Source organism: Dipodomys merriami, unplaced genomic scaffold (genome assembly GCF_024711535.1).
Source record: "Dipodomys merriami isolate MVZ:Mamm:240054 unplaced genomic scaffold, mDipMer1.0.p SCAF_7, whole genome shotgun sequence".
Classification (NCBI taxonomy): domain Eukaryota; kingdom Metazoa; phylum Chordata; class Mammalia; order Rodentia; family Heteromyidae; genus Dipodomys; species Dipodomys merriami.
In genome coordinates, this window is record NW_027206290.1 from 59,196,588 (window position 1) to 59,217,991 (window position 21,404).

At 37.6% G+C, this 21,404-nt stretch overlaps 1 protein-coding gene and 1 pseudogene across 6 annotated transcripts; one reads left to right on the forward strand and one right to left on the reverse strand.

The window, feature by feature from the left end:
* Positions 1-114: 114 nt before the first annotated feature.
* Ndufaf5 (NADH:ubiquinone oxidoreductase complex assembly factor 5) lies at positions 115-21,342 on the reverse strand. Of its 6 annotated transcripts, XM_070006724.1 has the most exons (11): positions 21,106-21,342; positions 18,600-18,640; positions 16,826-16,889; positions 16,118-16,165; positions 13,908-14,011; positions 11,944-11,983; positions 8,504-8,701; positions 4,768-4,828; positions 798-881; positions 388-470; positions 115-226 (listed from the first exon to the last, which is right to left on the reverse strand). In XM_070006724.1, the coding sequence occupies exons 1-11, from the start codon at positions 21,325-21,327 to the stop codon at positions 134-136; spliced, it is 1,038 nt and encodes a 345-aa protein (XP_069862825.1). In that variant the 5' UTR covers positions 21,328-21,342; the 3' UTR covers positions 115-133. The 6 variants fall into 6 exon arrangements, 4 of the variants coding, with proteins under 4 accessions (XP_069862825.1, XP_069862828.1, XP_069862826.1 ...); XM_070006727.1 differs by lacking the exon at positions 21,106-21,342 and having other exon boundaries at positions 8,504-8,679; positions 18,600-18,642; XM_070006725.1 differs by lacking the exon at positions 115-226 and having other exon boundaries at positions 420-496.
* Positions 14,059-15,830, forward strand: LOC138816770 (large ribosomal subunit protein eL8 pseudogene; annotated as a pseudogene).
* Positions 21,343-21,404: the final 62 nt, after the last annotated feature.

A 21,404-nucleotide genomic window follows, 5' to 3' on the forward strand; every position in this document is an offset into this window, starting at 1 on the left:
TACTTATTTTCACAATAAGAAAAAAGTTTGCTACTAAATAACTTACAGATAGCTTCAGGCTCTAATATTTCATTTGTGAGAGCTACTCTTTTCTGATGAAAATTCTGGAATACATAAACATTGCATAAAATATTTATTGTGACTTTTTCCCCTGTGACATGAGATTATTTAGTTTTCCTAGCTCTCCAAACGACACAGTTGCAGAACCTCTTTCAGCTGGTCTTGCCTGGAAATAACAATAAAGATGAAAATTATTAGAAAATAGATTATTACAGCTCTGTTTAACTCTATTTAGTCTTGTTGAATATAATAAAAATCTTAAGTAAACAATGAAAAATAAACAAAAACGTAAACTCATAAAGAAAAGTGATGCCTTAATAATGTTACCTGAGAGTCATGGTATTTCCATCCTATCATGTGATAGATCTGGTATGTGGCAGGTACCGAGCCATCCTCATTTCCGTACATTTCTATAGAGGCAAATAATGATTCAAGTCTGAAAAAATCCATGAGGAAAAAAATCATCTACTCAATCTACTTCTTCCAAGAGAAATGGGTTACTTGGATAACTTTAAGATTCTGAGAATACCTCACATGAAAAATTCTTAATACTGATATGCTGAACAGTAAGGAAATAAAGTGTGCATGTAAAAAAGATAAAAACCTATAGGAAGGACATGATATCTGATGGCACATAAACAGGCAAAGAAAAAGCACTGGTAATGTTAAGGGAGTTAACATGGCAGAGCCTGAGGTCCTCAGTGATGCCTGGATGGAAGGAGGGGCAGTCTCCTTACCTCTGTAAACGGCTGCAGCTGCCAGCATTGTGTCTCGATGCAGCAAGGCTTTTCTATTCCAAGAACAGTTACTTTCACCCATACCTAAAAATACACTACAGGCAATTTGAGAGAATACAACAAATGCCCCAAGGAGCTCAATAACAGAGTTAATAGATCTCAATATATCCATCTACAGTATCTTCATGTAACCTAAGAAATCTCATTCAGCTAGCATTGTTAGTGATTCTGAAACAAAACTACTTGAAGCATCTCAAAGGGAATTACGACAGGCAAAGAAGTCACATTTTAGAAGGGAAGCTGCATCATGTTTTGCTTGGTAGCATCAATTTAAAGCAAGCCAGGTTGGGGCTGGGAAGGTGGATCCGTGGTAGAGTGCTTGCCTTGCATGCCTGAGGCCCAGGGTTCGATTCCTCAGCACCACATAAACAAAAAGAAAAAAGCTGGAAGTGGCGCTGTGGCTCAAGTGGTAGAGCGCTAACCTTGAGCTGAAGAGCTGAGGGACAGCGCCTAGGCCCAGAGTTCAGGCCCCACGACCGGACCCCAAAAAATAAATAAATAAAAGCAAGCCAGGTAGTCAAATGCAATATGACTGATCCCTAGGTGAGTCATCAGTATTGACAGTGCCTTTTTATATACATAGGTGCCACATTTAATACCTTTTAGTTGTAGGTTTTTATTATTATTACGCGTGTGTGTGTGTGTGTGTGTGTGTGTGTGTGTGTGTGTGTGTGTGTGTGTGTGTGTGTGTGTGTGTGTGTGTGTGTGTGTGTGTGTGTGTGTGTAAGAATACTGGGGCTTGAGCTAAGGGTTTTCTGTTCTTGCTCAGCTTCTTTTTGCTCACAGCTGGCACTACCAGTCTGGCATTTTATTGTTTAGAGATAAAGTCTCATGGACTTTTCTGGCTGAGTTGGCTTTGAATCATGATGCTTAGATCTTAGGCTCCTGAGTAGGTTAAGAGTATAGCGATGAGCCACTGGTACCCAGCTTAGTTATGTTCTTTAAGGGATGACAGGACAGTGACAAAGTGCCTAACTCCTAAGCCATAAATGTAATACATAAAGCCATGAATGTATACATGTGAAATTTGGAAGACTCATTAGACAGTATTCTTTATATTAAACTTTATTACAGGATTGCCATTTTCTTCCTTTGTATTTCTACTTTCACAATCAAGAATAAACTCTACAGTATCCATTCAATGGGTTAAAAATAATACTCTACCAAGTTTTTAATAGTTTTATAAAGTCAATGAATTAGCTTCAACAACTCACCCTGTTCCTTTTCTCCAACTTGAAAGATTCTTATTATTCTCTAAAATAGTACATCTCTAATTTTGAACTCAATTTTCTGTACCTTGTGAGTTTAATATCTGAATTAATAACATATACATGAAGAAAATTGTGGAGTTTATTCTTTATATCATGAATAAATTGGTCAACTCGATCAAGCACTTTGGATCTTGAAGGTGTCCAAAATTAAATGACTCCTAAAGGTTTCTGGTGCTAATACTTCAGACCATCCTATAATTTACTTTTTAAACATTCTCCTTTATAGCATAAATTTCATAATGCCTCAAAGTAAACAGGGACTAACACTGGAAGAGTCTACTGTTGATGATGGATGTGATGTTTTAGTTTCTGCTCAACTTCTTACTGCTTGGGCCCACTTACTCATTAGATAAACATCACTGATAAAAACCAGACTGGAAAGGTGGCTCAGTGGTAGAGCACTTGCCTTGCATGCATGAGGCCCTGGGTTCAATTCCCCAGCACCACATAAGCAAAAAAAAAAAAAAAGAGAAAAAAACAGACTTAATTTTTTAAAAAATGTACAAGTTGGGTATCAGTGGCTCATGCCTGTAATCCTAGATACTCAACAGGATGAGTTCTGAGGACCATGGCTGAAAAACAGCTCAGGCAAAGAAGTCCATGACACTTTGATCTCCAATTAGTTACCCAGCCACAAGTAGAGCTGTGGCTGGAATGGTAGAACACTAGCCTTGTGCAAAAAAACAAGAAACAAAAAATTCTTGGACAGCACCTAGGCCTTGAGTTCAAGCTTGCACGTGCGCACGCGCCCATACACACACACACACACACACACACACACACACACACACACACACACACAAATATACACACACAAATATACACACACACACAGAGTGAATATGTGATAAAGAAGAGACTTTAAAATTCCTTTAAAGCATCAGTATTTAGACAGACATGTTAATTAGGGTAGTTACACATACACTATCTGCAGGTATAACTCTCAGCTCATAGAGAAATTCAAGAGCATGGCTATAAGCACAGGCAGTAACTGCTTCTAGAGTCTACTCTTCTAGTGAAAAGAATCTAGACTTTGGGATTACAATCTTATGTAGCCTGGGACAAAGTGATTTAATCCCCATTAACCTGTTACCTGTTTTTCCATCTTTAAAATGGAATCAAACTTCATAGTATATCATGGTGAAACCTCATTGAGAATGACTTACAAAAAAAAAAATTGTAAAGCCTGTAATCCTAGCTATTCAGAAGGGTGAGATCTGAGGACTTTTGTTCAAAGCCAGCTCTAAATTCCATGAGACTGTTAATCACAGAAAAAACCAGAAGTGGTGCCATAGCTCAAGAAGTAGAATGCTAGCCTTGAGCAAAAGCAGCTTAGGGACAGTGCCCAGGCCCAGAGGTCAAGGCTCAGGACCAGGGGGAAAAAAAAATTTGTGATTTCTGGTTCAACCTGGGCTTGGGATAACAGAAAAATCCAGCCAGCAGGTAACAAGACTGTCACAGTGGTTTTAAGGTAAAGTTCAATGGCTTATTAAAAACAAAATCAAGAGCTTATTAGGGTTTACTAGTGGAACAATACTGAGTATTGCCTTAAAAAAATGTAACTGAACTTACCTTAAAACTACTGTGAAAGCCTCGAAAATTTCTCATGCATTCATCAGATGATATGTAACTTGTTTTGTAAAATTAGGTCAACATTCTGGACTTTTTTATTCTGCGAATTAATAATAATGGCAACTTAAATGAGACATACTACAAACAGGGAGAGAAAAGGTATTACTCAAATGTAAAATACCAAAAATCAATCAGAAGTGATATCATTTTCCAGTCAGCAAAGCAACCCACCTGAAAGTCTCCCAAACTCTGACTTTCTCTATTAGAGATTTCAGGACATGAATTAGGTTGCTTGCCCAGATTAACATTTTGGCTATATCAATTCCATAATCTTAGGTAGGTTACTTCTGTTTGTTCTGAAGGCTAATTACTCCCTGCTCTGTAGAGGTTTTAGCATCTGGCTTATGCTACTTTTGCATTTCAAGTCCTCCTCTGGCTCTGAAACTTCTTTTTCTCTTGGTTCAGGTAATTCGACACTTCCCTAGTGTTTCTGCTAAACACCTTGCTAAAATGCTCTTCTTTCCAATCTTGCCGTGTTCTTTCTTATTAAGGGTCTTTGCATAGGCTGCTTTTGCATAGGGCTCACTTCCCTGCCTTTTCTGCACAGGTAACTTATCTTTGTTTCTTTAGAACACAGCTTAGTCCCAACTTCTTCAAACAAGATTTCTTTGGAAAGGTTTCTTAGATCAGAATCTATCCTATTGACTAAACTTACCCAACTATTTTTTTATGCCTCAAAGTGAGATGTCAAGCATTGCTAGATGAAGTTATTGCTAGATGAAGTTACCAAAGTGTTCTTCCATCTTCAACTGTATCCTTTAGGAAAGTCCTGCCAACCTTTGAGAAACTTTTATAAATATGTGCCTATACTTCATGGCCTGACCACAATTCTAAGTTAATAGTTCGTGATAGCTGCCTAATGTTCTGCCTTCTCTACTGTATATCATAAGCTTTGTGAAGACAGTCTCCTTTCTCATGAATGGGTCCCCAGTGCTCACCCTGGTGCTCACCAGAGTGGACTCAAATGTCCCTTAAATGGAATTTAAAAATCCTTTAAAATGCCTTACCTTGTAAGTCTTCCATTAATTCATACATTCCAGGATAATTAACTTGAATTTCATCAGTGTCCTATTTAAAAAGAAAGATAATATTCATTTGACATTCATCACAAAAATTCAAATTTAAAAAGGGCCTGGATTGGCAATCTCCCATGAAAACCAAGAAATTTTTGTTTTGTTTTCCTTCCCTCCTGTCTGTCTTCTTCCCCTAACTCTCTAGCCCCTCTTTTCCAGTTAAGTAGGGCCTTTCATTTTCTAGGCAAGCAATCTAAAACTGAACTATACTTCAAGCTCTAGAATTTTTGAAAAACAATTTTTTGTGCCCATTCTGGGCTTGAACTCAGGGTCCTTAGCATTCTTGGTCAAGGCTGGCACTCTACCACTTGAGTCACGTCTCTAAGTCCAGCTTTTAGGGTGGTTAATTGAAGATAACAGTGTCACAAACTTAACGTATAGTGCTGGCTTCAAACCTCAACACTCAGATTTCAGCCTCCTGAGTAGCTAGCTGGTGAGCGACCAGTAGCTGGCAGTTTTTTGTTTTTAAATTATATTCTTCATAATCTCCATACTGGGAGAAAAATCTCCCTAAAATTCTATCAACTGGCTCAAGTTCTACCCATGGAACAACACAGTATACCTCTATTCTGTATCCTATGAACTATCACCCTCTTGGTCAAATCTTTGAAAATTCTGATCTTTACATGTCATAACTACATTTCCCTGGACACAGTGATTTGATAAAATTTTACGGGCTACATGCTAAGATATAAAAATTTGTCTATATTGGAGATTGGTCCTAAATAAATCTAAATGTCATTATTAAAAGGTTGATTGAACAAAGAACATCTATTTGGCCTGGTGCCAGTGGCTCATGTGTATAACCCTAGCTACTCAGTAAACAGATCTGAAGGATTGCAGAACAGTCTTTGAAATTCCATCTCCAAAATATCCAGCATAATGCTTGGCTAGAGATATGGCTCAAGTAGTAAAGCATCAGCTGAGACAACAACAACCAAAAAAAGTGTCTAGTCAAGAAAAAATCATATATTTATTTAAAAAAATTTTTTTCAAGAATGAGGTAGCTAGAAGTGGCGCTGGGGCTCAAGTGGTAGAGCGCTCGCCTTCAGCTGAAGAGCTCAGGACAGCACCCACAACCAACCAAAAAAAAATAGTAGTTCAAGGGGTAGAGTGTCAGGCTTGAAATCTAAAAGAATGAGGGAGCTATGTCTACAGATCTCTATGATACATATGAAAAAAGAAAACACACATTTAGAAACTGTCATATTATTATGTTTCAATAACATTACTGTATGCTGGTCTATTGGGACTATTTTGAATAAAAATATAAAATAATAAACACTGTGAGAGAAGGACAAAGTGTCAGAAGTCAGGAAGAGGTTTCTTTTTACTTTAGACCTTGCTCTATCTCATTCTTTCTCTATACAGACAGTTTACAGCATTCTTTTCTTGTCTTGGTCATACACATAGGCCAGGTTATATATATGCTTTTTAATGAAAACCATTTCTCAGCTAGGTACCAGTAGCTCATGTCTATCATCACTGCTCCTCAGAAGGCTAAGATCTGATGATCATGGTTCAAAGCCAGCCCAGTCAGGAAAACCTGTGAGAATCTTATTTTCAATTAACACTAAAAAGCCCAAAGTAGAGCTGTAGATCAAGTGGTAGAGCACAGGCTTTGCTCAAATAAGCTCACAGACAGCACCAAGGCCTTGAGTCCAAGCCCTAGGTCTGATACATATACACAAAATAAAAATAAATAATTTCTCTAGTAATGGACATTTCTTAAAATGGACCTTAACCAAGACCATTTCATTTATACGCTATACACTATTATACATTAACAAACTGTTTTCAAAAGTTCTTGGTAAGGAACACACACAGACACACACAGACACACACACACACAGACACAGACACAGACACAGACACACACACACACAGACACACACACACACACACACACACACACACACACACACACACACGAGAAATCTTAAGATTAAAAATAAAATCTCTTCTAGAAATTAGCAAGATATTTTAGATACAGTTCTTCAAAAAAATATCACCATCTCCACCAAAAATTATCACAATAAATTTGTCAAAAGCCTTATTTAAATTAAGATGAACCACCTCCACAGCTTTCTATTAATGTAATAGTCTGGAAGTTTTATTCTAAAAGAAAATGAACTTAATTTAGACCACCAGCTAATTAAGAGGGTCACATTAGTATAAAACCAACTATACATTAATTTAGTTTGCTTCACTTCAAAAAATTGCAGTGTAAACAACACATACAACATAAACCTATATGCTTAATTAAATGTAAGTTTTGGGATAATTTTTATTTTATTTTTTAAATTCGTTAGTTGTAAAAGAGGGGTTCTCTCTCTCTCTCTTTTTTTGTCATCAGCCCTAAGGCTTGAACTCAGTCAGGGCCTGGGTGCTGTCCCTGAGTTCTTTTGCTCAAGGCTAGTGGTCTACCACTTTGAGCCATAGTGCTACTTCCAGTTTTTGAGTGGTTAACTGGAGATAAGAGCCTCACAGGGACTTTTCTGCCCAGGCTGGCTTAGAACCATGATCCCACCTCCTGAGTTGCTAAGATTACAGGTGTGAGCCACGGGAGCACAGCAAGATGGATTCATTTAACAAGTCCATTTATGTGTAAAATACATCTTAATCATAATCACCTCCATCATTATGGAAAGGAATTTTTAGAAAATAAATTAGGACACATTAATATAGTACTTCAGAAAAAGTATATATATTTCACAGAATAAATTTAATGGTCAAGGACTGGGAATGTGGTTTAGTGGTAGAGTGCTTGCTGGCACGGATTCCTCAGTACTACATAAACAGAAAGAGCCAGAAGTGGCACTGTGGCTCAAGTGGTACAGCAATAGACTTGAGCACAGAGAGGTTTAGGGACAGAGCCCAGGCCCTGAGTTCAAGCCCCAGGACCACCCCCCCCACCAAAAAAAAAAAAAAAGAATGGGGAAAAGAAAGAAACAGAAGCTATTATGACGGAACATATACCATAGTCCAGGTACTTTGTACTCTTTATCGCACTTAACATAAACAGCCACCTGAGGTTAGATATATTTGCATTTTAAAAAGAAACATGCTTAGGAAGGTGAAGTATACCAAATGAATTCCTTTAGTTGGTCAAAGGGCAGGAAGAGGATTCAAGCTTTACCCACAGCACACCTATCCCATCACTGTACCAAATGCTTCTTTTGCACTATGTCCTGACAATATTCTTTTTGGAACCTTCTTGTCCTAGTGAAGTACAAAACTACCACTAGGCACAGAGAATGCATGTGGTACTACTTCAGCTTAGGGGTGCTGGTGGTGGGAAGTAGTACTATAAATGCCCTTGTAGATAACCAGTTTTTACCATCATCTGCAATGCTCTAGCTATATTATACTAACCCTTATTTTGGAAAACAGTATCCAATTATAATACTTTTTTTTTTGAGCTGCTTACTCTAGTACCGAATAATAAAAATTTTACATTCCTGTCTGAAGTCAATCGAGTTGTATTTATGTATACTAAACCTGGTCAATAAAAGCTTGTCTGGAATAAGAAAAAAAAAAAAAAAAAGGAGAGCACTAGCAAGAGAAAATGCCCCACATGTCTAATATGTATAGTTTTCTACCTTTAAAATGAAAAGTTGCTTCTGAACAGTGTGATTAAAATGGATTACTTGATTCTCTTGATAGTTACCACAGTTAGCGTATTGAAGCCAGCTCTCCCAAGCAGATGTCCTAGGTCATTAACAGCAGTGAAAGGAGAAATATGTGGAGAAAACCCTCCTTCCCTCTCGGTCTCTGCCAACTGTAGTGAACACCGAAGTTCATAGAGCGTGTCGCCTCCAAACATTGCACCAACAAACACTCCATCTGGTTTTAAAACATAATGAATCTGCAATAAATACAAAATAGTACTATTCAAAATTTTATATATTAAAAATATCAAAAGAACATAATCATACCTAAGTTGATACTTTGACTATCAATCTTATTTTGCCAAAATAATCAGATAACCTAATATGTAATATCTCAAAGTCATTGCTGTAGGATGTAGTTGTAATAGACAGGCAATACACTCACCAGTAGCAGCTATAAGAATGTTACATTATGTTTTTTTTTTTTAATGGTGAATGGTAACCACTTTGTATAACCACATAAAGACAATGAAAAAAATATATATATATATATTTAAAAAGATTTAAAAAGACAAAAATTAACGTGTGACAGACTGTAAAACCCCCAATCTGATCCTTGTTTCTGACCTGTGAAATGTCATTATCATTTTGTTACAACTCTTACCAAGTGATGGGAGTTTATTTCCCTTCTCCTCGGAGTTTGGAACAGTCTCATGATTGACTTTGGCCCAAAGAGTAAGTACAAGTGAGAGTATCAGTTTCAATCTAATTTTCAAATGGCCTTGCATGCTTTCACCTGCTCTCTTAGAGCCCTGCTCAGCTACCATGCTGTGCAGAAGCCTAAGCTAGCTGGCAGAGGTTATCAGGCACATGAAGCAATTTCAGAAATTGGCCAGTTGTCTCAGCTGAAGCCAAGGTAAACCAGCCAGCACCCAATCTGGCAATTGACAACAGACTTAGGAGTGAGCCAAGCCAGATCCAAAAGAATTTCCTAATTCCAGCCCACAAAATTGTGAGCTTAACAAGTATTGTGTTAAACCATTACACTTGCTTGTCTTGTGCAAAAAAGAATCCACAGAGAAACCATTATGAGTCCCAGCATTTACTTAGTAACACATAAATTTTCTTTAAGAAAAATGTTTTCCAGCTTTGAAACAAACAAAAACCTAAATAACTTGGCAAACTTGTGGCCAGATTAAATTCCAGAATCACAAATTTTTACTCAGCAATATTCTTAGACTACAATGTATAACTAGTGAAGATGAAGGTGGAATTGTAAAGTTAATCAGAACTCAAATCAAGTTTTATTTTTTTAACTTGGGGGTGGTTTTAGGGGACCTTTTTTTGGTTGCTGGTACCAAGACTTAAACTCAGGCCCTTGAGCTTGCTCAGCTTTACTTGGCACTCTAACCATTTGACCAGCATTTCTAAGAAAGCACTGTCTTCAATTTGTATTTAATATATTCTAAAGCAATTACAAAGCAAACCACTAAAATCTTTGGCTTCTTCCCTTATGCCTCTTTAGTTTTATTTCCTTCTCTGGTCATCAAACTCTATTTTTATTATTATACCAAGTGCCTAAGATTTAGCTTTCTGGTGATTAAATTGGAGATAAGAGTCTCACTCTTTTTCCTGCTAGGGCTGGCTTTGAAATGCAATTCTCAATATACAAATCTCCTGAGTAGCTAGGATTACAGGTGTAAGCCACTACAGCATGCAGGGAATTAAGCTTTTTAATCTTATCACTTTATCTTGAAGTTCTCCAACAGCTCTGAATGGCATCAAGAATAAATTTCTTGATCTGGTAACCAAGCCCTCCTATACATGTTTCCAATAAATCTTGACTTCTAACTTAATGAAGCCCCTCAATAGATTTCCTCTTTTTATCTTTATGCTACTGAGGCTCTTGAACTCTTCCTCACCTATGCTGTAAATTTTTCTTCCTAGAATGCCTTTTCCCCAATCCAGGCTTGGTTTAAGTAATTCCTTCATCTTAAAAAAGTTTTCCTAAGCAACTCCAAGCCACAGTCATCTTTGCTTTTTTTGACCACATGTGTTCAGTGATAAATGTCAATTAACAAACATTTATCTACTATTGGAAATGAGTATACTGAGTACAATGTAAATTATCCTATTATAAATTAGTTACCTAACACTAAATTGTTGTAAATATAAAGAATGGGGAAGATATAAATATAAATAGCTTCCAAGCCAGGCACAGGTGGTTCATGCTTAAAATTCTAAGCAACTCAGGAGGCTGAGATCTGAGGATCATAGTTCAAAGCCAGTCCCGGCAGGAAAGCCTATGAGACTCTTACCTCCAGTGAAGTATCAAAAAATTCAGAAACAGAGCTGTAGCTCAAGTAGTAGACCACTAGTCTTGAGCAACAAAGCTCAGGAACAGCACCCAGCCTTGAGTCCATGCCCCAGGACTGACACATACAAAAAAAGCTTCCAGTTAGTTACTGGTGGCTCATACCTGTAATGTTCATTAACTTGTAGACTGAGAATAGGACTGAAGTTTAGGCCAGTTCTTGCAGAAAAGCTGAGAAAAAACTCTCTTAACTGATAGCTGGGCACAGTGGTAAGAGACTAATTCTAAGCTGTATGGGAGGCTGAGGATCATGGTTCAGGGTTAGCCAGGGCAGAAAAGTGATCAAGATGTTATCTTCACAGAGCGAAGTTGGACAAGGCAATCTGAGTCTATGATCTAAGCAAAGACATGATCACAGCAAAAGACAGGGAGCCTAGGTAGGTGGATCATGGCTCAGGCGTGTGCTAATGCAGGAAGTAAGAATCTATCCTGGAAATAACCAGTGGAAAAGTAGTGTTGGAGGCATGGCTTGCGGGCCTATAAAGTGAAAGCCCCTAAATTCAAAGCTAAGTAGTACCTAAAAACAAAACAAGTATAGACAATTTATAGGCAATTATGATTCAAAATAATCCATATAGAACATGCCTTATATCAGTATTATTTGGCACATGAATTAAATTTTCTCATAAATACATTCAAAAATCATAAATACATTTAAAAATTCTTTTTTTTTTTGCCAGTCCTGGGGCTTGAACTCAGGGCCTGGGTACTGTCCCTGAGCTTCTTTTGCTCAAGGCTAGTACTTTACCACTCAGCCACATTCCCAACCCCCAAACTTACTTCTTTTAAGAGATTTCTTAAGATTCTTAAGAGGAGAGTCTCACCCAATGTACATCTTTGCATGTTAAAGGTTGGCAAGTATATCCAACCTATAAAAAATAATATTTAATCTTTCTCGAATTGTCAGTCTTTTAAGTAAATAGTTCCTTATTTTTTTTTTTAGACAAGGTCTTACTATGTATCTGAGGCTGGCCAATAACTGTCCATGTACCATAGGCTGGCCTTGAATTCATAATCTTATTGCTTCAGCCTCCTGCCTGCTGGGATTACAGGGTATGTATTACCACACTCAGCTGTCGGCTTATAATAATAATAGAACAGTAGAATCAAAAGATGAATTCTCACCTGCTCAAGTGCTCTTGGAAGGTCATTTACCCAGTGCAAACTAAAATACAGAAACATGTATTTGCTTTAGATTAGAATTAACTAGTATGAAAATCTACAAAACTGAAAGTAATAGAATTAGCTACTTGCAAATAGAAAACAGATAAATTTACAGTTGAAACTCAAGTTCTGATTCTCTGCCCAGAGGTCTTTCCCTTAGATCAAGATTCTGTGTTTTCAGCCAGGCATGGTGGTGCATAGCTATAACCTCAACACTAAGTAGGCTGGGGATGATGACTGCAAATCCAAAGATAGCCTGGGCTGCATAGTGAGAACCTGACCCAAAGCAACCAACCAAACAAAAAAGAACCATGTTTTCCATTTTACAATAGAATGTTGACTACTTTTCTAAACTTTATCAGAAGTATACAAATTAGGGAAGAAATTACAAACTCAAAAAAGAAATTATAAACAAGGAAAGAGAGTAACCCATTCTTTTAAGTTTGTCTAGGACTGAAGAATTTTCTGAAACACTGGATTTTTCAGTGCTAAAACCAGCAAAGCTCAGGGTTATTGTGATGTTTGGCCATCCCAAATTAAATATCCAAAGGATTGGGACAGCTGGGAGTGGTGACTCAAGACTATAATCCTAGCTACCTGGAGGTGACTAGGGGATAGAGGTCTAGGCCATCTGGGGCTTAAAAGTTTATGAGATCCCATCTCAATCATTGGCTGGGTTGCAGTACATGCACCTGTCATACCAACTATAGTAGAAGCACAATGGCTGAGCACAGTGGCACATGCCCATTACCTCAGCAACAAGTGGAAACACAAGTAGAAAGATCACAGTACCAAGTCCAGCCTGTACATAAAGTAAGATCATACCCCAAAAAGTGACTGGAGGTCTACCAGGTGCTTAGCAAGCCCTAAAAGGTTTTTGGAGGGAGGTCTCAGTAGCAGCAAAAACTAGCCAACCAAACAACAAAAAAAAAAAAAAAAAGAAAAAAAAACAGGTTATGAAGGACATGGAGAGCATGAAGTACCTTTGGAAGAAAATCTACTTGACTGTAAGAAGGCAAGAGAAATAAGATAGTAAAGAATGTCTTCTCTATTAGATTAAGAGTTCTCTGAGGACAGGATCCCTGTCTGAATTCATGTTTGTATTTTTCCAAGTCTTCTTGCTCTGTTTCTCCTATATTTGCCCCCTACTCAATAGATCCATAGCACATGTTCACATAATAAACGTAAAAGAACATAGAAACAAAATACAAAAGTTAAAAATAGCTTTGCAAAACAGGCCATGGTGGCTCACACCTGTAATCCTAGCTACTCAGAAGGCTGATCGTGGTTTGGAGCCAGGAAACTCCATGAGACTCTTATCTCCAATAAACTACTCAAAAAAGCCAGTAGTGGCACTGTGGCTCACATAGTAGAGTGCAGGCCTTGAGCAACAGAAGCTCAGAGACAGTGCTCAGGCCCAGAGTTCAAGCCTAGGACTGGCAAAAGAAGAAGAAGAAAAAAAAGTAACTTTGAGGACAATGTTTTTATGTAGAAGAATAAAGAAAAAGGAAATACAAGCTTTTCCTTACCTACCAAATGGCTTTAGATGAGGAGGCTAACATTTGAATGGTAGAGTCAGAATACTATTTCAAACTCCTGCCCCCATCAAGATCAATTCCAAAATGCTAAGTTATACAGGGGGAAAAAATCTTCTATCACCAATGAGTTTTAGCAAGTGGTAGAAAGTTGAAGATGAAAAAAAGTTGAGGTAGCACATCATATTATCTCTACTAGGATCTTTAATTCTTCACCAGAGAAATCTTAACAGTTTATAAACTAAAAGTAACTGTAATTTTTTAAAACGCTTAAAAAGTTACTCAAAAAATATTTACTGTATTATCTATTTTCTCTATCTGATGAGATTTTATACCATAAATTTCCTATTTATAATATATAATTTTTAAAAGTACAAATAGATTACCAACCTTAAACTGCTAACCACCAGGTCAAATGTATTTTCTTGAAAGGGAAGGAATTCTTCATCAGCTAGAACACTGACAGTAGGAATATCTGTTCCTAAGGAATTTTTCTAATGACAAAGAAATTAAATATCAAAAACTTGCCTAAGTAGACTCAATGGCTATTAAACTGAAATTAATGGTCTACTTATTTGTCAGTTTGTATACAGAAAATATAAGGTACTCAAAAAATCTTACATAATACAGAAGATCAGTCAGAAAACACTGGCCAGATATTTGTACAAAACAAAACAGAATATCCATCAAAACTGAGAACTTCAGTAGAATAATTAAAACTACAAGTATTAGATGAAAATGTGGGTGAATACTTTTATACTTAGATTTTTAAAAGCCTAGATAAAACAACTCAAAGATATAAATAATAAAAAGATAAGATATATTTTAAGATAAAATAAAAATTTCCAAAAGGCACTGATATAAACACAAATTGTGGGAAATATTTACAATGTATATGATGAAGGACTGATATCGCTAAAACACAAGTTGAAGGCAAAAGACATAGAAGGATATAGTACAGGCTTGTTACAAAACAGCTTACAAAACTCAGAAGAAATACCAATGGCCAAAAACCAATAGTGAAAAGACATTAACAGATATTTGATCTAATAATGAAAGAAACTTGCACAAAATGAAGCTATTTCTAATTTTTGCCTAGTAAATTGACAAACACAGAAGTGATTTATCCAGCGTTACAAAAAACAAGGAGAAAAAGACAAACCACTTTCAAATAATTCAATTTTTCTACAGACTATCCAAAGATGTATATTGGAAGTATAATATACTTGAATCCACAAATCCTATAACAAGAATTCATTCCCAAGTAGAAAAAAGATCACACATAGTTGCATCACAAAGAAATTTTCATCCTGTTGTTTTTTAAGAAAATTATACATATATAGTCAAATATAATTCAGCTAAATAATTCATGGGATATCCACATACTAGAAGATATTGTAACCATCTGAAAAGTCACTGTGTACATTCATACACAGTGTTCACTAACAGAAAAGTATGAAATTTTCTGCAATACAAGGAACATTAGCACAATATTATTTTTTTTAATGGGAGATAAGCTTGTTCCAGACACCCAAGATGCCAAAAGAAGGTCAAGGGGAAGAAGGTGGTCCCGGCCCCTGCTGTCATGAAAAAGCAGGAGGCCAAGAAGGTAGTAAATCCTGTTTGAAAAAAGGCCTAAGAACTTTGGCATTGGACAGGACTTCCAGCCTAAAAGGGACCTTTTGTCAAATGGCCCCGCTACATCTAGCTGCAGTGGCAAAGGGCAATCCTCTACAAGTGGCTGAAAGTGCCTCCGCAATTAACCAGTTTTCCCAGGCCTTGAACCGCCAGACAACCAGCTACACAGCTACTTAAGCTGGCCCATTAAGTACAGGCCAGAGATGGAGCAGCAGACTGTTGGCCTGAGTTGAAAAGAAAGCTGCTGGCAAGGGAGACATCCCCACTAAAAGACCTCCAGTCCTTTGAGCAGGGGCTAAGACTGTTACTACCTTAGTAGAGAACAAGAAGGCTCAGCTTGTGGTGATTGCACATGACATGGACCCCATCAAGCTGGTTGTATTCCTGCCTGCCCTGTGCCGCAAGATGGGTGCTCCCTACTACATCAAGGGGAAGGCCAGGCTGGGGTGCTTCATCCACAGGAAAACATACACCACCGTTGCTTTCACTCAGGTTAACTTGGAAGACAAAGGACCTCTGGCAAAGCTGGTGGAGGTTATCAGGACCAATTATAATGACAGATATGATGGGATCCTTTGTCACTGGGGAGGCAATGTCCTGGGTCCAAAATCTGTGGCCTGAATGGCCAAGTTGGAAAAGGTGAAGGCTAAGGAGCTGGCCACTAAGCTAGGCTAAGCGTACAATGTTGATTTCTCTGTACATGAAGATAATAAAACTGTCCTTCTGGGAGAGAGAGGGTTGGGAGAAAAAGATAAAGATGTCTGCAAAGATGTAAACCAAATGTCACTAGTAGCTGCCTCTGAGTGGTAGGTCTAGAGGTATTTTTCTTTTTGATCATTCTGTTTAATTTTTCATGTGTATTATATTTATAATCAGACTGAAAATAAAACTATGTTCATTTTGAAGAAATAGAAAACAAACTGGGAGATCAGAAACCAATGGTGTGTTAAAAAGCTACCTACCAACGCATTTTCTGCAATGTCTGTTTGGAAAAACCTTCCAACAGTTTCCTGCAATGGAATAATTAAAGCTGATCAGATTGTACAAAGACAAAGAAACCTATAAATGCAGCAACAAATGAAACAATTACTAAAATTTCTAAAGGAAAAGGTGTTAATCATAGATTGATTTTCCAGCTTTGTAATAGTGCTTTCTGGCATAATACTGATATGGTACACAAATATCTTACCTATATGTAAAATACAACTAAGCATGATAACCTTTACAGTGCTCAATGCATTAACATACAAACTGACTAAAGGAGAGTACACTTGGGGGAGGAATCCAAAGGCTGAACTAGGCAACTAAACAAGGCTTACCTATACAACTAAAGTACACTTTATCAAAATGAATACCATGAAGTAGAAACATCTTTTGCCTTTTTCTTGGGGGAAGGGGGTAAGTAGGGCAAAGGAATGGAGAAAGGTGAACAAATGCAGTCATTATATTCAATGTACACCATTTAAAAAATAAATTGTGTAACTTGTGGGAAGGATGGGAGGCAGAAATAGGGGAGAATGAAGAAAGAGGTGACATTGTCAAGAAGCATTGTACTCAGAAATTGATTTATGGATCTGCAACCCCTTACTATGACTATTTAATAATTAACAATAAAAAAAGGAGCTAATTTTATGTCACAAAGTAAAAATTAAGTCACTGAGTAAATATACCTTATTCAAATGCTGTGCTATATAACCTCTTCCACAACCAACATCCAAAGCAAGGGGGAAATTTCTAAAAAAAAAAAAAAAAAAAAAGAAAATCAAAGAATTTACTGTTTTTCTGTAATACAGCTTATTAAACAATTAAGAGATGATTTTTCTTAGATTAAAAATAATTTAAGTCAAGACATTGTTCAGAAAGTTACACCATCTGCCTTTGCTGCCTGGTCTAATAAGCTACACCTATCAGAAGTCTATAGTGATCTGTTTGATCCATTCAAATAGCACCTTATATAGAACAAGCTTTAGTGTTCATGTTGTACCACAGTGAGGCCCCTAGTACTGCAAACAAAACAAAACAGTTTATACAAAGTGGCTCATGATATAGATTTAAAGGACAGACTTAATGAGGTTATTTTAATTCAATAAAACATGTAAATTAATCTGAGAAAACTGGCATACTTATCAAAACTTAGTAATTATCCCTATTTCTTAAATTAGTTGAGTCAGAACACTTAGATATGTTCACCTGAAATATGTTAAATTTGAACTCTCAAAGACTCAGTGACAGAGCACTTGCCTAACCATATAATGTCTTGGATTTGGTCCTCTGTGTCAAGGGGGAATAAAAGGTTAAAACTTACAAAACAAAACAAAAACCAACAAGCCAAACACCAAAATAACAGATAAATTTTACTAAAAACTGAGTGTTCAATATGTCAACTCAAGTATTTCAACCAACAGGAAACAATTAATATGATAAATTGAGTCAGAACAATTATCTTCCATATTATACTATCTCCTCTAAATATATCACTCCATACTAAATCAGTATAGAAATGTAGTTTTAGGCCATAGGTATAAAGTCATTTATGACAGAAAAGTTAACAGTTTATCTACTAGTAAAATTTTTCTCCTAAAAAACTGGAAGAAAAAGTCTGTTCAACTCTTTTTAAAAATGTACATCAAAATTACAGAACACCAACAGATAGATGGAAGAAACTTGGTCACAGCCATTTTTTTAAACCTAATGCCCCATACTGATTATAAACATACACAGTATAGTACTGTTATAAGTACTATAAGTATATAAGGTTTTGGAATGAGAAAGGCATGAGTTCAAATTTTAGGCCTACAAGTTATTAGTCCTATGACCTTATGTAGGTGATTTAAACTTGTTGGTTCTTCAGTGTCCTTATATACAAAATGGAAAAGCTAACTATGTCTCTCAGAGTTGGTGATAATTACATGAAATAGTACATGTAAAATATTTAGCACAGGATAACTGTTCAATAAAGTTAGTTGCTATTATCACTGACTATAATATTAAGTGGGCCTCAAATCTCACAAATAAGACATTTCAAAATCAGTTTTTAAAGCTAACAGTGTTGACAAAGTAAACGACTCTTTTTTTCTGTTTGTGTCTCCTTACAATCAAGAGATGAAGACATGCATATTCTAGGCAAGTGTTGTATTGTTGGCTGGGTTTTATCTCCAGGTCTATAACTTTCTAATAGGACATTAATGCAAGGATATTTTAAACTGGCATCTCTAATAGTTTAATCTCAAACACTTCATGTTTATAACATCCTTTTAGCCACTATCACGGAAACTTGACTGCATTCTGCCCAGAGATATAGCAAAAAAAGTTCATAAAATTAAAACTAATTTGCAAAATTTAATGTTTCTTTTATTAAAGCACACATGATATATGTTTTTAATTGTAAACCATATGTCATTGTTTTTGGATCTTGCATGTCTTTATTGTGATACCAATATTTACCTGGCTATGTCATATATACGGTCTGCAATCCGACTTCCAACCTGAAAGATTACAAAAAGCAATGGCATCAATAAACTGAGAAGAACAAGAAGTAACACTTTTTTTCCCCAGTATGCAACAAAGATTTAATATAAGTATTTCCTTTTATCCCTTTTTCTATTTTCCACAGCAACTTACTTTATAAATAAATATAAACATAATAAAATATACCAGAAAATAATCTGAAGCAAATTACTTAATTAAGCAGTTAATTAATGAAGCAAATTATTTAATAAAGACTGGATAAGTATATACATATGCCTATACACATATACAAATTTCACCTAGATAAGTTTATGTGATATAAGATCATAAATATGGAAAAAAAAAAAACAGTGTCTCACACTTGTAACCCTAGCTACTCAGGTGGCTGTGATTTGAGGATCTAATTTCGAAGCTAGCAGGGGCAGGAAAAGTCCATGAGACTTTTATCACTGATTAACCACAAAAAAGCTAGAAGTGGACCTGTGATAGAGGGCTAGCTATGAGCAAAAGAAGCTCAGGGACAGAGCTAAGGCCCTGAGTTCAAGCCCCAGGACCTGCACAAAAGCGAAAGAACGAATGAAAGAGGAAAAGAGAGAAAGAAAGAGAAAGAGAGAAGAAGAAGGAAGGGAGTGAGGAAGAAAGAGAGAGAAAAGAGGAGAGAGGGAGAGGGAGAGGAAGGAAGGAAAGAAGGGAAAGAAAAGTTAACAGGAACATAATAAGTACATTAGTGCTCACATATATTAATTTAAGACATGTTAAAGGAAAAACATCTTAGTTAGCTAAGGTTTACTACAGATCAATACAAAAATGGTCAGTTAATAAAAATTCACTCACAAATTTTGTGAAACTCCTATTTTTCCTAAAATACAAATCAGATCACCTTACAACTTACAGCCACTCAAAAGTCTCTCATATTTTTCTAGGTACTCATGGTGCTTGCTATCCAAAATCAGTGAACACTATGAGAAATTTTTTTAATTTAATACAATATTTTTAGAGGAAAACAGGGAAATTAATCTTAAAATATATTCATTTTTCTTTTTCTTTTTTGAGAAAATGTTTCACTGTGTACTTAGCTGGTCTCAAATTCACAATCCTGCTCCTGTCTCCTGAGAGCTAGGAGCACAGGCAGGTGCCACTACAAGTGGCCTGAATGAACAGCTTTTTCGAGTGGTACTTGCAAATTAGAAGAAACTAAACCCAAGTCCACCATTACCCAAATTCTATCCCAGTCTAAAAGAGATCACAATGCAAAACCTCCTTTTACTGGACTAGCTTCATCAACAAAGATGTGGGCATCTAATATCCCCCATATTCTACTCATTCTACTCATCACAGAGTTGCCACTGGGACCTGTCAGTTCAGAACTCTGCCTTTACTTCTGGTAAGAAAGGAGGTAAAATAGTACTTTCTCAGAGGTGATGGTCACTCTGCAATCATTCCTATACCAGTAACTTTTGTTTATTAAAAGAAGATCGCACAGAATCGTATCTCATCTATCATAATTCTGCACATTGGCAAGGCTTCAGTCAAGTTGTAATCCGAATGTTTTTTTTGTGGGGTGGGAGAAGAGTGGCGCCAGGAAGGAAATCTCCTTAAGTAGGTGACATCATGAACTTTGCAGAAGGAAACCAGCAACTGGTAGGATCAGAATAGTGTGTACAGTGTGTTGCCGATGGGATACCCACAATGTATAAAGTTGACTTTCTATCTTTGCCATAGACTTTATCAGCTTCTTAGTTGTTTGAAGGTAAGGATTCCTGAGGTCTGACACACTGTCAGTTGTCATCAGGCTACTGACTTGTTCAAAGTAGCAGCTCAAAAACATTAGCTCCATTAGCTCGGAAAATGTTATTATACTTGACTTCAGTTTTGCTGTTCCCCTGAAGAAATATCCACCGGGATTTGAGTTCTGCACTGCAGTTTCGCTCAGGCCCCTACAAACAAGGTCCTCTGGGTCTCTGGGACTTTGTCCTGGTCTTTCCTTGTTCTTAGGAAGGCTCCCGCCACCTTTCATCTCGGCTTGGCTAGTTGTCTCACCACGCCGCCCGGGCATCACCGTCACTAATAATATCCCTTCATTTCCCCTCACCTTCCTATGCTTGAGCTGAAATGACATTTCCCTGATTATGTCAGTCTCCTATGTCCTCCTCCGACTTCCTGAAAGCCTTTAAGGGTAAGGGTCAAGCGAGAACCCGGCTATACCATGAACTCAAGCTATGTTTGCTAAGTTGGATGAATGAATGAATGAATGAATGAATGAATGAATGAATAGCATGTCAGCCTTCCAGCGATAACTGTCGAAGGCCACGGAGGCAAAGCTTCAGCTCCAGGCCACGCAGACAGGTGAAGCCGGCGGGGCGCCGCAGGAGCTCCCGGGCCGGAAGTGGGGTCCCGGCGCCCGCCCCGCCGGAGGCCCCCGCCCCGCCGGAGACCCCCGCCCCAGGCCCCCGCCCCGCCCCAGGCCCCCGCCCCGCCTCACCTCCTCCTTCAAGTAGTCAAACTTCATCGGCTCGGGCAGCCGGGCCGCCCAGTTCTTCTGCTTCCTCTTCAGGTCCCGGTCGAAGATATTGAGGGCTCTAAACACGGTCCCACCGGAGGGAGGGACACCAGAAGTGACCTGCCGACGGCCGCCATCCCCAGAGGAGATCTCAGGCGTCCCAAGCAGCCGCCAGAAGCGGCGAATCCCAACTCTCCTCAACATCTCCCGCCGCCGAGCAAGCCGCGCAAGCGCGCGGTCGTGCGCAGGCGCCGGAACGCGTACGGCAAGCGCAAGGCTAC

Bases quoted from the DNA above. Each gene is read 5' to 3' on its own strand.
- Ndufaf5 (XM_070006724.1), bottom strand. From the start codon at position 21,327: ATGTTGAGGAGAGTTGGGATTCGCCGCTTCTGGCGGCTGCTTGGGACG. The intron at 8,702-11,943 runs GTGAGAATTCAT...TATTTATTGCAG, and splicing joins TTCCAAGAGCACTTGAGCAG to ATTCATTATGTTTTAAAACC. The intron at 882-4,767 runs GTAAGGCATTTT...GTGTATTTTTAG, and splicing joins ATTAATGGAAGACTTACAAG to GTATGGGTGAAAGTAACTGT.